The sequence below is a fragment of the Mustela nigripes genome, chromosome 3, assembly GCF_022355385.1.
Source record: "Mustela nigripes isolate SB6536 chromosome 3, MUSNIG.SB6536, whole genome shotgun sequence".
Taxonomy (NCBI): Eukaryota; Metazoa; Chordata; class Mammalia; order Carnivora; family Mustelidae; genus Mustela; species Mustela nigripes.
The window spans coordinates 49,011,693-49,027,280 of record NC_081559.1 but is presented as its reverse complement, the minus strand read 5'-3'; the positions used below and the strand labels follow the sequence as shown (position 1 = coordinate 49,027,280).

The window sequence follows — 15,588 nt, the reverse complement described above, 5'->3', positions numbered from 1 at the left end:
TTTGCCTTTTTGGATCCACTGGACTCATGTAGGTTTTGTACAAAGAAAGTGTGGGGAAAGCGACCCCAACCCCTGTCACGCCAGAGATGCAGAGAGTCAAACGCAATCAAGAGAACATTAGCTCGGTATTGTCTTGAGAAACGAAAGTGTTTTTAATTTTGCAAAGTAACCCCTGCAGTTTGGCCTGCTCCTAACCATCCCAGGTTAAAAACAAGCAAAATGCCAGTTTTTAAGAATCCCCTGTAAATAATATACGACACTTACTATTGCCATTAACTGGTGTTAAGCTTTCTTCTTGAGAGCTGTTCTCACTCATGTAACAGATTAAATATGGAGTTTTCACCCCAAAATTGGATTATGTTGAATGGCTTGAATATTACCTCTTCGTGATTTTCGGGTCCAACTTTGTATCTCACAGGTGTTATACAAAGAGAACCTGGGGAAAGCGACCCCTACACCCTTTACTCCTGAGATGGAAAGAGTCAAACGCAATCAAGAAAACCTTAGCTCGGTATTTCGGAGAGGAAAAAAAGAAATTGTTACACTTTTAATAAGCCTGGCAAATATGGTTATATCACTAATTTATCGCATAGTTTTCCAAAAACTTCCACTTATTTTTAAAAATTCTTCTTTACCCACTTAAAAACAAACCAACCCACTCCACCCTACCAGCTCAACTGATTTAATTCTTTTTTCATCTTGTGCTTTATACAATAACATTTTAATGGCTTTATCTTCCTGACGTGTTTCTTATAGAGTGTGATTTAATTGAGCTGTAACACCAGCTAGATGACGGTTTTCAGAACTGGTTTTCTGCTCTCTGATGTCTGGATGCTCTCTTGGCTCCTCTAGGTATTATACAAAGAGAATATGAGAAAAGCAACTCCGACACCGGTTACTCCAGAGATGGAGCGAGCTAAGCGCAACCAAGAAAACATTAGCTCGGTATTGTTTAGGATTAAACACAGGAGTAGTGCAACGACTTGGAAAATAACATTTTAACATATAAACACGCCTTTCTCATTCAGCTGGGCAACACACTAAAATTTAAAAAAAAAATGCAACATCTTGAAAAATAACATTTTAACACCATAAAAATTTCTGTGCACCTTATTCAACTGAAAATTTACTTTAAAATTAACAGAACCGTGCTTTTAAATTCCAAATGATCATACTAAGAAATAACAATTGCCAGTGTTTTCCTTTTGTTTTACTGGGGGGGTGGGTAGTCTTACATAACCAACTGTAACAAATTGACTTCCTAACATCTCAATCTCTTGCTCCTCTTTATTTTTAAGGTACTTTATGAAACAGGTAATATTCTGAGTCGGATGCCACCTTTGGCTTTGATATTTTGGGTTTTTCATGTCTAGAGGACTTTGATTTCTGTATTAACATTGGTTTATGAAATCTAGGCATAAACCTATGAATACGATCGCTTGTTGGAAAGGTACTTGTTTTGGAGCATCTGGCTGGCTCAGGAGAGCACGCAGCTCTTGACGTCAGGGTCATGAGCTAAAGCACCATGCTAGGTGCAGAGACTACTTAATTGAACTTTAAAAAATTTAAAACGATAGTAGTTTTGAATGTCAGAATCCCATCTAGTATCAAATACCATACAATCTGCTGGTACTGCAATTCCTAGCAAATTCCAAAGAATACTTTCTTCCTATCCTCTTTGAAATTCTATGCCTTGTGTCCTTTGAAAATGAAAGTTATACTTTCAAAGTCAAAACGTCCTTTCTCTCCTAAGGAGAGTCCTGCCCATTCATCCTCATGCTTACCTGTTCTACTGTTAGTCAAGGGCATCACTGGGTCCTTTCAGATGAGTCAAGCTTCCCTCCCCAGCTACTTTTATCCCCATGTGTTGGAAAAGTTTTTAAGGCTTCAGAATTAGAACACTACCATGACCTGTACTTAATTCACGGTCTCTCCTCTGTCAGGTTCTCTATTCTGATAGCTTCCGGAAACAAATACAAGGCAAAGCTGCCTACGTCTTGGACACTCCAGAAATGAGACGGGTGCGGGAAACCCAACGCCACATCTCAACGGTGAGTCAGCGATTTCTAAGGAGTGATTGGCCAGTCTGCTGGATCGTCTGGAAAAGGAAGTGATCACACCATCGTATTTTCACAAAATCAATTCATGATTTCAGGTGAAATATCATGAAGACTTTGAGAAACACAAGGGTTGCTTCACACCAGTGGTGACAGACCCTATCACTGAACGAGTAAAGAAGAACACACAGGATTTCAGTGACATTAACTACCGAGGTATTCAGAGAAAGGTGGTAGAAATGGAACAAAAACGGAATGACCAGGATCAGGAGACTATTACAGGTATATGAGCGCTTGGGGTGGGAAGTGCAGAGGGAATCATCTTTAAGGGCTAGAAGAACAAGAGTGGCATTAGTCATAGGAAGCTAAAGGATAAAGCACTTCAGCCTGTGTTTTCACCAGCTGTAAAACCAAACTATTATTTCACAGCTTGCAAAGCTGGTATCTTTCCTACCTTAGGCTTTATTCTCTGAGAAGTCATGACCAGAAATAAGCTAAGTTGGTGTTCGTCCTCCTGTGGTTAAGTTCATGCCTTGCTTTCCAAGCTATTAGGAGTCCTCTAAGAATACCTGTTTTGGGGGCGCCTGGGTGGCTCAGTGGGTTAGGCCTCTGCCTTCGGCTCGGATCGTGGTCTCAGGGTCCTGGGATTGGGCCCCGCGTCGGGCTCTCTGCTCGGCAGGGAGCCTGCTTCCCCCTATCTCTGCCTACTTGTGATCTCTTTCTCTGTCAAATGAATAAATAAAATCTTGGAAAAAAAAAAAAAGAATACCTGTTTTGATCCTTGATCTCACCTGCTTGCAGGTTTTCGTGTCTGGCGTACTAATCCTGGCTCAGTGTTTGACTATGATCCAGCAGAAGACAACATTCAATCACGAAGCTTACACATGATTAATGGTATGTTATAGCATACAACATGAAGGTCACCATTTAATGGGCTAGTGTCAATGACCTCTAGGAAACTAGAGTTGTCAGTGTTCTGATTTGTCCTTCAGCATAAAAACACTGCTGACTAGTGGGACGGTATCATTTTCCAGACAAATTTAAGTCAGGGAAAGGATTGTCTTACTGCCTCTGTGTAAATCTTCTTCAGGCCCCATTATTACCATTTTGTTTCTAAAGAAGAAAAAGTAGTACATCTTTCTATTTGAGAAATGGGGGAAAAAAACAAAGGGAAGAGAATGAATTTGACCTTTGGCAACCTTCTGAAGATTCCTGTCATCAAGGAAGATTGTTAATTCAACAAAATAAGCCATGCCTTTAGGTCTTCTTTTCATGTTAAAAATGTAGAGTAGTAATGCCTGTCCTTAAAGGATTTATACTGTAGTCTGCTGATGGAGAGAAGTCAGTCAGTGGTTACACCCTGACATGCAGTTTCAAAGGCCAGCACACAAATTGTGGGAACTCAGGTAAAAGGCATCTGAATTCATTTGGGGACGTGAAGGAGGCCATTATGAAGTTGAAGGTGGAGTTTGAATGTGAGTTTTTGTGAGCCAGGAAAATGGGCAGGGTGGAGGGAAGGAGTTGTGGTCCAACACAGCCTCTGGGATTTGAACCTGGCTGTACAATTCAGCAGTTATGTGACCTCTGGTAAGGTACTTACACTGTCACGTGGAAATGAGGATGGCAGCCATACATAGGGTTTTGAGGGTTTAATTCATGGGAATCTACTGAAAATCATACCTAGCGCCAATTCATGCCTGTCGGCCCCCCTTCCCGCCAGCACAAGCGCAGCGCCGGAGCCGGGAGCATTCCCGGTCGGCCAGTGCACTGAGCATCAGCGGAGGCGAGGACAAGTCTGAGCACTCGGAAGCCGCCGACCAGCGCCTCTCCACCTACAGTGACGGCGGCGGGGTCTTCTTCTCGGCAACCTCCTCAGGTACAAGTGGGCAGCCTGCCCGCTTGCCCAGTTACTAGTGCAGATGCTTTGAGTTAAAAAACTAAAACCAAACAAAACCAGATCATTTCTTCTGATGAGAAAAGACTAGAATTGTGGAGAGGTACACGAAACCAGATGTTTTATTTTCATTAACTTTATTAGAGCCTCCTTTCTTGGAAATCACTCTTAAGTTAGGGGACAAGAGGGTACTGCTCAGCTGTTTGACACAAGTTAAGTGATGTCTAATCACCTTTTCTTCTTACAAACTACCTTCCCCCCACCTTTTAGCTTACAAACATGCAAAAACCACGGAGCTCCCACAACAGCGATCCTCTTCAGTTGCCACTCAGCAGACAACAGTATCCTCCATCCCGTCACACCCGTCTACCGCTGGGGTAGGTGACCAGCCAAGAGCTTCCTCCAGGCATTCTTACCTCTCCAAATGTGCAGTAATGATTAACAGTATTCTGGGTGGGGGGTGGTTTTTTCTTTTTCAGCCAAACCTATTTTATGAAATGCTCTTTTAATACATCTCCTGTTACCAAAAATACCAGAAACCCTTCATTACCAAACTCAGACTGACTAAAATGATCATTTTGGGGCTCACTGGTCCTATTACATGACAGTATCTGCTGCTTGTAATCATTCTTCAAGAATATGTACATGTGTGCATGTGTCACACATATAAATATGTCATTATGTTAGATCTCCCTTGTTACTATATTGAAGAGATAAATCAATCATGCTTACAATTCACCAGACTACTTTAAAAACTCTTAGTTTAAAACCCTGGATTCATCCACAATGCCACAAAAACATAATTCTTCAGGGTTGAGGTGTATGTGTTTATATGAAAAAAATATTTGCATGAAGAAAACTCTCTTTACTAAAAGACAAAGATGTCAAGTATTGAGACATCTCTCCTGAAATCATAAATGCAAGGCAACGCCAGTCAAAATCCTAGAAGCATTATATATATTAATCCTTACATTTATTTTAAAGAATGATCTAATTTGAAAAGGACGATAGAAAATTATTAACTGGGGGAGCCTGAGTGGCTCAATCGGTTAAGCATCTGCCTTTGGCTCAGGTCATGATCCCAGTGTCCTAGGATCGAGCCCCATGTCAGGCTCCCTGCTCAGCTAGGAGCCTGCTTCTCCTTCTCCCTCTGCTGCTCTCCCTGCTCATTCTCTCTCTTTCTCAAATAAATAAATATTTTAAAAAATTATTAACTGGATAAGAGCAAAGCATACTATAAAGCTATTATTAAATATGGATTTAGCAGGGGAATAGATATGAAAATAGATGAGGTCCAGAAATGGACCCTAAAGGGATTACAAATCAACAGGGGGAAAAAAATCAGAATTGTAAAATACTTGAGAAAAGTAGATACTAATTTTATAGTGTTGGGGACAGGAAAGGCCTTCCTCAACAGGTTCTAGAACCTAGGAATGTGAAAAGAAATGACTGCATATTTGACCATAAAATTTTACATTTTTTATAACAAAAACATGTCAAACTGGGGGAAAATAGTCACAGCATACATAACAAAAAGATTTATAGCTAAAAGAGCCTAACACTCAAAAAAATTCATTGGCAAGTTATTCTCCTTCTGGTCAAAATAAAAAAGACCTGGAAGCAAATGATTCTACAACTTACAGCAAAAGAAACAGAAATAGCCAACAAAAAAGATGTCTACCATAACTGCAAACCAGGAATATGAAAACTAAAACAATAAGTACTAGATTATTATGGTAGCAAATTTTTTTGAAAATTAAAATGCACGTACCACTTGACTTACTTTTTTCACCTTTAAAAGTTTTTTCTAAAATACTTGCCTAAAGGCAAACATTAGGGGATTAGTGTAAGAAAAAATGGCTAACAATTAAATGTCTAGAAATATAGAAATGGCTAATTTGTGATCTTACTAAAATACAGAATTCTCTGTAGCAGTAAAAAGTCTATCAATCTGTATTTATACGGAAAAGCCCTGAAGCTATATTAAATGGAAAGAATAGGCCAGAGTATTAATCAGAGTAATCGTTTTATATATGTAGGCGGGACGGGGAACCCTATCCTCGAATATGACTATATGTGTGTATATTTTGGGATGCTAGGAAAAAATATGCAAGTTACATACCAAATTACTAACGAGTACCTGCATTTTCGAAGGAAACTTGGGCACTTTCAAATTTTGTCATTTTTGTCTACAAATTGTTAGAATTTTAAAAATTTTATTTTGCAGTTGTAAACACACTTGAGAGCTATGTTCTTACCACATTTTTAATGTACTATAAAGCTATTTATCATTAAATATGGATTTAGCAGGGGAATAGATATGAAAATAGATGAGGTCCAGAAATGGACCCTAAAAGAATTACAAATCAAGCAGGGAGCCTGATGTGGGGCTCAATTCCAGGACCCTGGGATGATGACCTGAGCCGAAGGCAGAGGCTTTAACCCCCTGACTAGCCAGGCGCCCCCCCAAAATTCTTTTCAACGCGGCTCCACCATTTTACATTCCCATCTGCAGTTTATAAAAATTTCTCCACATCCTCCTCAATACCTGCTATTGTTTCTTTTGATCACCATTCTAATGTGTCATGTGGTATTTCATTGTGGTTTTCCCTGAGACTAGTAATGCCAAATATTTTTCTCAGGAGCTTCTGGGCTATTTGTACGTCTCCGTTGGAGAATGCAGGTCCTTTGCCTCCCTCCTCCCCTCCCACCTTTCCCCAGTATTGAGTGGTTGGGAGTCCTTTGGGTTTTCTGGATGGTAATCCCTTACCAGATGAATGATTTCCAAATATTTACTTTCCTGGTGGTAGCTGCACATTCTCTTTTGTGCAACTTAAATCTGTGGAGTAAGTCAAAAGAGATCTTAAAATTAGGCATTCAGGTTGGTTGATGAAAATCTAATACAAAATTTTTTTACCTTTTTTCATCTTATAAATAGAAAATCTTCCGTGCCATGTACGACTATATGGCTGCTGATGCAGATGAGGTGTCCTTCAGAGATGGAGATGCTATTGTAAATGTCCAAGCGATTGACGAAGGTTGGATGTACGGCACTGTGCAGAGGACGGGCAGGACCGGCATGCTGCCCGCCAACTACGTGGAGGCTATTTAATAAGCATGTCAGACTATCGCACCTGTGAGGACCTGCACGTCCTGCAGTCAGTATCTCAGTTCAGACTCTCCACTATTACCTAAGTCCTCAAGCTGCCTAATGGTTTTTCTGTGTCAGTATGATTAATAGTCGGACCATCCCTTAATCTGTTTCTACATGAACCTCAGTAATTCTCCACTAAAACAAATGTTAATCAAATTTACTGCATTATTTTCTGGACGTGGACATAAAACTTAAGAGACAACATTAAACCCATCGGTTCATTATTTTTAAAATTGTCATTATTAAATTTCCGTAGTGTTTTAAAGGAAGTTTAATTATAGAATAGACATTTTAAAAGTTTATGCATTGTTATTGCTGTACCAGCCCAGAGTCTTTCTCTGTTACGAAAATGTTTGACATTTTTTAACAAGGATTCTGAACATGTTAAACACATTAAAGAAAAATGGCAGAAATACTCCCCTTTTCCTTGTTTACTGAATGCTGATGCTTTTACTTCTAGTCCAGTTCTGAAGTTATAAAGGTGATAGTCAATATAAATAGTGGATAAGCTAGTAATAAAGTCTGTCATTCTGCAATAAACACCACTGATCTAATGACTGTTAACTTATTTTTAATAGTTTTATTACTGGCAAATTTCAGTAAAGCAAATCCATTACTTTAGAGCTCACTAAAAAAAATTTAAAAGTACTATTACAAATCCACAAATATAGGCTTTCTCAGAACTAAACTGTGTTCAGCAAGCTTCCCTTATGGCTAGCTGCTAACATTTTAGAAACAACTGTGGGATCAGCATGCACAGCTGGGAAATGGATGGCACCGCATACCCCGTCCCTACTATTTCCTACAGACCTGCCCCCTCCAATGTGCCCTTGGCCAGAGCCCATCCAAAGTGGTGTCATAAGCCAGGCAGTGTGCAAGCAGCCCTGACAGGCTCCAGCACTGCTCCACAGTGACTCTCGCCCTCAGGAGAGGGGAAGACAACCACATACGCCAGCCACAGCTCCAGCAGTGGACTCAGGGCAGACATCAGGCCTGACTATAGGCCCCACCTGCCGATGAAAGCTTCTCAAGAGGAAAACACAGGAAAAGAAACAGCCAGTTCCATAACTGCTGCATCTTTAGTGAACACCTGGTCTGACTCAAGCCCAAGGTGGCCCCCAGACTGGCCCACTAACACCATGAGGACAAAACCCTGTCCACAAGTAGCAAAGAGAGCCATTGCAGATGACTGGATTGAAGGCAGACATGACTCAACCACAAACTATGGTGCACACAACACACGTAGGAGATAGCCCTGAAGAGTCAGGTACTGGTGAACAGAGCATATTGTGCAGGAGGACACCTCAGCACCTCTTCTTCATATGGCCACTACTCGCAAGAGCAGGAGAGTAGCTGGCTTTCCTAACACACTGAAATAGAGTTAGATAAAATGAAGAGTCAGAGGATCATGTCCCAAATGAAAGACCAGGACAAATCACAGCAAGATTTAAAAACAACAGAGCTGAGTAATAGTCATGAAGATACTCAGTAGATGTAAGCAAAGACCTGATCTTGGTAAGGTGCTTAGCAAAGAAATAGAAACATGAAAACCAGAGATAAACTCAGTGAATGAAATTGAAAACATAATGGAATAAATAGATGAGAGGAAGCAGAACAAATCAGTGCCCTGGAGGAAAGAGTAATGGAAAGCAATCAAGCTGAATATAAGAGAAGAAAAACTTAAAAAAAAAAAAAAAAGAAAAGCAGACTAAAGAAATCAGGTTTTTTTTTTTTTTTAAAGGTTTTATTTATTTATTTGACAGAGAGAGATCACAAGTAGGCAGAGGGGCAGGCAGGGAGAGATGGGGAAGCAGGCTCCTTGCTGAGCAGGGAGCCCGATGTGGGGCTCGATCCCAGGATCCTGGGATCATGACCCGAGCTGAAGGCAGAGGCTTAGCCTACTGAGCCACTGAGGCACCCCAAGAAATTGGGTTTTTACGCATAGTAACATTCATATTACAGGTATCTCAAAGAAGGACAGGAAAGGGGGCAGGAAATTTATTCAAGAAATAATGGCTGAAAACTTCCCAGATCTAAGAAAGGGAACAAATTTAAGATCCAGGAGCCACCAGAATGTCCTCAACAAAACCCAAGGAACTCCATACTAAGAAGCACTATAATTAAGATGGCAAAAGTACTGATAAAGAGTTTTAAAATCAGCAAAAGAGTTACATACAAGGGAACCCCCAAATGCCTTATCAGTGGATTTTTAAATTTAAACTATAGGCCAGAGCGGAGTGACATGACAAAGTGCTGAAAAGAAAACAAAGTACTAAAAGAAAACACCTGTTGCCTAAAATACTCTGTCCAGCAAAGCTATCATTCAGAATGGAAGGAGAAATAAAGAGTTTCAGGACAAACAAAAAGTTAAAAGGAATTCATGACCACTAAACCCATCCTATAAGAAATGTTAAAGGGGACTCTGAGTGGAAAGTCAAGTAGTAATAAGAAAAGTAGGAAGCACAAAAGCAGTAAAATTAAGTATCTATAAAAATAAGTCAAGGAATCCACAAAATAAAAGGATGTAAATTATGACACCATATACCCAAAACGTTCAGGGGATAGAAGACTGGGTTAAAACTTAACCCACTATCAGTTTAATACAGACTACTATATGCAAAAGATGTTATATATAAACCTAATGGAACGACAAACTAATAGATATACAAAAAATAAAAAGAAGGATCCGAACTACATCACTACAGAAAGCCAGCAAACCATGACAGAAAATGAGAAGGAACAGAGAAGAACAAGAACAACCGTAAAACAAGTAGCAAAGTAAGTACACACCTATCAATAATTACTTTGCATGTAAATGGAGTAAATGCTCCAATCAAAAGATCGAAGGTGATGGAATCCGAGTTAAAAGGTAAGACCCATCTACACAATGCCTACAGAGACTCATTTCAGACTTAAAGACACATACAGATTGCAAGTGAAGGGAAGGAAAACCATTGACATGCAAGTTAAAGTAAAAAGAAAGCTGAGATAGCAACACTTATATCAGACAAAAGAGACTAAAAAGTATCAAGAGACAAAGGACAAATCCAACAAGCTCTTGATCTCAGGGTTGTGAGTTCGAGCTCTACACTGGGTACAGAGATTACTTAAACTTTTTTAAAAAGATATAATTGTAAATTGGGAAGCATCCAAATACATATAGCAGCTAATAATTAAAATAAAGGAAGTACTTGATGTAATACAATATTAGGGGACTTAAAACACATAGTGTTTTAAGTGTCCATACATCAGTGGACAGATCATCCAAACAAAATCAACAAGTAAACAGTGGCTCTGAATGACACAATGGACCAGATGGATCTAACAGATATATTTAGAACTCTCCATCCTAAAACAGCAAAACACACATTCTTTTCAAGTGCACATGGAACATTCCCCGGAATAGATCACACATTAGGCCACAAACCAAGTCTCAACAAATTAAAATTAAAACCATACCATGTGTCTTTCCCTCTACAACACTGTGAAACTAGAAAACAACCACTAGAAAAAATCTGGAAAAAACACAAATACATGGAGGTCAAAAACATGCTACTAAACAATGAATGGGTCAAACAAGAAATCAAAGAGAAAACTAAAAAATACATGAAGACAAAAGAAAACAAAACATAAGCGTCCAAAATTTTGGGGACACTGCAAAATCTATTGTTAAGAGGGAAGTTAACAGCAATACAGGCTTACCTCAAGGAGCAAGAAAAAAATCCCAAACAACCTAACCTTATACCTAAAGCAGCTAAAAAGGAAGAACAAATAAAACCCAAAACTAGAAAAAAAGAATAAAGATTGGAGCAGAAGTAATAAAAATAAAGACTGGAGCAGAAATAAGAAAAAATAAAGATTGGAACAGAAATAAGCAAAACATTAGTACAGATTATTGAAGCCACGAGCTGGTTCTTTGAAAAGATTCCTCATTAATAAAAGAGGACTCAAAGAAAATCAGAAATCAAAGAAAAGAAATAACCAACACCACAGAAATACAAAGGATTACAATATTATTAAAAAAAATTATATGCCAACAAATTGGACAACCTACAAGATCTGAATCAATTCCTAGAAACCTACACCCTCCCAACACTGAATCAGGAAGAAATAGAAAACTTGAGAAAACTGATTACCAGCAATGCAATTGAATCAGTAATCTAAAAAAATCCCAACAAACAAAAGTCCAGGACCAGATGGCACCACATGTGAACACTACTAAACATTTAAAGAAGAGTTAATACCTAGTCTTTTCGGGGCGCTTAGGTGGCTCAGTCGGTTAAGCATCTGCCTCCAGTTCAGGCCATGATACCTGTGTTGGGCTCCTTGTTTAGTGGCCAGTCTGCTTCTCCCTCTGCTTCTGCATCCCCTGCCCTATTCGTGGTCTGTCTCAAATAAATAAAAATCTTAAAAAAAGAAAAGTCTTCTCAAAATATTGCAAAAAATAAAAGAGGAAAAAAACTCTCAAATTCATTCTATAAGGACAGCATTATCTATTGGTATCAAAATTGGATAAAGACACTACCAAAAAGAGAGAACTATAGGCCAGCATCTCATCAACACAGACGCAAAAATCCTCAACAAACTATCAGCAAACTGAATCCAACAATACATTAAAAAAAATCATCCACCACAATCAAGTGGGATTTATTCATGGGATAAAAGGGTGGTTCAAAATATTCACAAATCAGTCAACATGACATATTACATCAACAAGAGAAAGGATAAAAACTACATGACCATCTCAACAGATGCAGAAAAAGCATCTGACAAAGCAAAACATCTATTCATGATAAAAACCCTCAACAAACTAAGTTTAGAAGAAACCTATCTCAACATACTAAAGGCTGTATTTGAAAAACCCACAGTGGGGGCGCCTGGGTGGCTCAGTGGGTTAAGCCTCTGCCTTTGGCTCACGTCATGATCTCAGGGTCCTGGGATCAAGCCCCCAGGGTCCTGGGATCAAGCCCCACATCCGGCTCTCTGCTCAGCAGGGAGCCTGCTACCCCCCCACCTCTGCCTGCCTGTGATCTCTCTCTGTCAAATAAATAAATAAATCTTAAAAAGAAAAGAAAAGAAAAACCCACAGCAAACATCATACTCAATGGCGAGGAAACAGAGCTTTCCTCGATGGTCGGGAACAAGACAAAGATGTTTAATCTCACCACCTTCACTTTGTTGAACAGTATCAGAAGTCCAAGCTACAGCAATCAGAGAAGAAATAAAAGGCATCCAAACTGGTAAGGTAGAATGAAAACTTTCACTATTTTCAGATAACATGATTCTATATTTAGAAAACCCTAAAGAGCTGCACCTAGGTGGCTCAGTGGGTTAAAGCCTCTGCCTTCAGCTCAGGTCATGATCCCAGGGTCCTGGGATCGAGCCCCACATCGGGCTCTCTATTCAGCAGGGAGCCTGCTTCCTCCTCTCTCTCTCTGCCTGCCTCTCTGCCTACTTGTGATCTCTGGCTGTCAAATAAATAAATAAAATCTTAAAAAAAAAAAAAAACCTAAATATGCCATCAAAAAATTACTAGAACTGATAAATGAATTCAGTAAGGTCACAGGATACAAAATAAATACACAGAAATCCATTGCATTTCTACACACTAATAAGCAATGAAAGAGAAATTAAAGAAACAATCCCATTTACAATTGCACCAAAAATAATAAAACACCTAGGAATAAACTTCATCAAGGAGGTAAAAGATCTGCTATCTAAAAAGTATAAAACACTGATGAAAGAAACCAAAGATGACACAAACAAATCCGAAGATATTCCATGCACATGGACTGGAATAACAAATATTGTTAAAATGCTCTTACCATCCAAAGCAATCTACAGATTTAATGCAATCCTTATTAAAATCCCAACAGCATTTTTCAAAGAGCGGAATAATCTTAAATTTTTTTTTTTTTTTTTTTTTTTTTTTTTTATAGAGACGGGGTCTCGCTATGTTGCCCAGGCTGGAGTGCAGTGGCTATTCACAGGCGCGATCCCACTACTGATCAGCACGGGAGTTTTGACCTGCTCCGTTTCCGACCTGGGCCGGTTCACCCCTCCTTAGGCAACCTGGTGGTCCCCCGCTCCCGGGAGGTCACCATATTGATGCCGAACTTAGTGCGGACACCCGATCCGCATAGCGCACTACAGCCCAGAACTCCTGGGCTCAAGCGATCCTCCTGCCTCAGCCTCCCGAGTAGCTGGGACTACAGGCGCGCGCCACCGCGCCCGGCTTAAAAATTTAATAGAACCACTAAAGACCCCAAAAAGCCAAAGCAATCTTGAGAAAGACAAAACTGAGGTTATTACAATCCCCCAAAACAAGGAATAATACTCATCTGTAGTAATCAAAACAGTATGGTACTGGCACAAAACCAGACACATAGATCAATGGAGGACAGAAAACCCAGAAGCAAACCCATGATTATAGAGTCAAATTAATCTTTGACAAGAGAGGCAAGACTATGCAAAAAGAAAAAGTCTCTTCAACAGATAGTGTTTGGAAAACTAGACAGTTACATGCAGAGGAATAAAAGTGGACCACTTTCTTACACCATACACAAAAATAAACCCATGGATTAAGGACCTAAATGTGAGACCTGAAACCATAATAATCCTCGAAGAGTGCACACACAGTATCTCCGACACTGTCTGTAGCAATTTTCTTTTTGTAGCACCATTTTTCTAGATATGTCTCCTAGGGCAAGGGAAATAAAAGCAAAAATAAACTATTGGGACTACATCAAAAAAGCTTCTGCACAGCAAAGGAAACAATCAACAAAACTAAAAGAATCTACTCAATAGAAGATATTTGCAAATGACAAATCTTATAAAGGGTTCATATCCAAAATATACAAAGAACTTATATAATTCAACACCCCCAAAAATATGAATTAAAAATGGGCAGAAGACATGAACAGATATTTCTCTAAGACATACAGGTGGCCAACAGACACATGAGAAAATGCTCAACATTCAGGGAAATGCAAATCAAAACAACAGTGAAATACCACCTCACACCTCACACCTGTCAGAATGACTAAAATAAATAACACAAGAAACAACAAGCATTGGCAAGGAGGAAAAGAAGCCTCCTCAAACTGGTGGTGGAGCCACTATAGAACAGTATGGAGGTTCCTCAAAAAATTAGAAATGGAACTACCCTATGATCCAGTAATCACACTATTTACCCCAATATGAAAACACTAATTTGAAAATATATGTGCACTCCTATGTTAATGTGGCATTATTTACAATAGCTGAACTGTGGAAGCAGCCCAATCATCCTTCCAACAGATAAATGGATAAAGATGTGGTATACATATAATGGAATGTTGCTTAGCCATAAAAAAGAATGAAGTCTTGCCATTAGCAACACGGATGGATCTACAGGATATAGTGCTAAGTGAAGTAAGTCAGAGAAAGACAAATACTATCTGATTTTACTCATATGTAGAATTTAAGAAACAAAACAATGTAACAAAGAAAGAAGACAAAAAACCAGACTCTTGAGAACTGATGGTTATCAGAATGGAAGTTGTTTGGGGGGAGTTGGGGAGGAATTGGTAAAGTGAAGGGAACTAAGGGTATATTTATCATAGTAAGCATAGTGTAATGTACAGAACTGTTCAATCACTGTATGATACACCTGAAACTAACATTCTATGTTCACTGTACTGGAATTAAAAGGAACAAAATAAAAGGGAAAAATTCTGTATGTATTTTTTTTTTAAAGATTTTATTTATTTATTTGACAGAGAGAGATCACAAGTAAGCAGAGAAGCAGGCAGAGAGAGACAGGAGGAAGCAGGCTCCCCGCTGAGCAGAGAGCCCGACGCGGGACTCGATCCCAGGACCCTGAGATCATGACCTGAGCCGAAGGCAGCGGCTTAACCCACTGAGCCACCCAGGCGCCCCTGTATGTATTTTCAATATGAATTTATTATTTATCTGCTTAATAATGCAATTTGCTTCCTTGTTTGTAATGCAGAGTGTTGGGAGAGGCCATGGAAAATGAGGAAGCTTTAAAAATCTGCAGCTGGCAGATTAGAAAGGCAAAGAGCAAACCGTCCTCAAGCTTCTTAAGATATGTCTCTCTCTCTCCCTCAGAGACCACATTTGCGTGCCAGGCACCACACTAGATGCTGGGGTTTGAGTGATGAGCCAGAACACGCTGCGTCCTTATGAAACTTAAGAGTCCCCTGAAAAAGGCAGGCCATGCTGAAGCATCTTAATGGTGGGAAAGACAGCCACTCTCCCATCTTCAATCTTCCTTTAAACTGGGCTAAAAATCCAGGTTCAATGCACCAATACCATTGTGTGCTATGTTTCCAACCTTGGGAACAAAGTTAATGCTGTCTCAGTTACGACACGGTGTTTTAAAATTTCCTATTCACTTTTTAAAGCTGCCAAAGTACACTTTGCAGTTGCTGTTACAGATAAGCAGACACCATTTTTATCGAATTCTATGGCTTTTAGTT

At 39.5% G+C, this 15,588-nt stretch overlaps 1 protein-coding gene across 1 annotated transcript in view; it reads left to right on the top strand.

Annotated features, from left to right (window-relative positions):
* Positions 1 to 7,620, top strand: part of NEB (nebulin) — a 207,481-nt gene extending 199,861 nt beyond the window's left edge. Inside the window, exons 139-147 of the mRNA XM_059393958.1 lie at positions 33 to 125; positions 419 to 511; positions 853 to 945; positions 1,944 to 2,051; positions 2,156 to 2,339; positions 2,859 to 2,951; positions 3,778 to 3,933; positions 4,222 to 4,328; positions 6,890 to 7,620. Of these exons, the coding sequence (XP_059249941.1) occupies positions 33 to 125; positions 419 to 511; positions 853 to 945; positions 1,944 to 2,051; positions 2,156 to 2,339; positions 2,859 to 2,951; positions 3,778 to 3,933; positions 4,222 to 4,328; positions 6,890 to 7,063 (1,101 nt within the window). The 3' untranslated portion in view covers positions 7,064 to 7,620. The remainder of the gene's footprint in view (positions 1 to 32; positions 126 to 418; positions 512 to 852; positions 946 to 1,943; positions 2,052 to 2,155; positions 2,340 to 2,858; positions 2,952 to 3,777; positions 3,934 to 4,221; positions 4,329 to 6,889) is intronic.
* Positions 7,621 to 15,588: the final 7,968 nt, after the last annotated feature.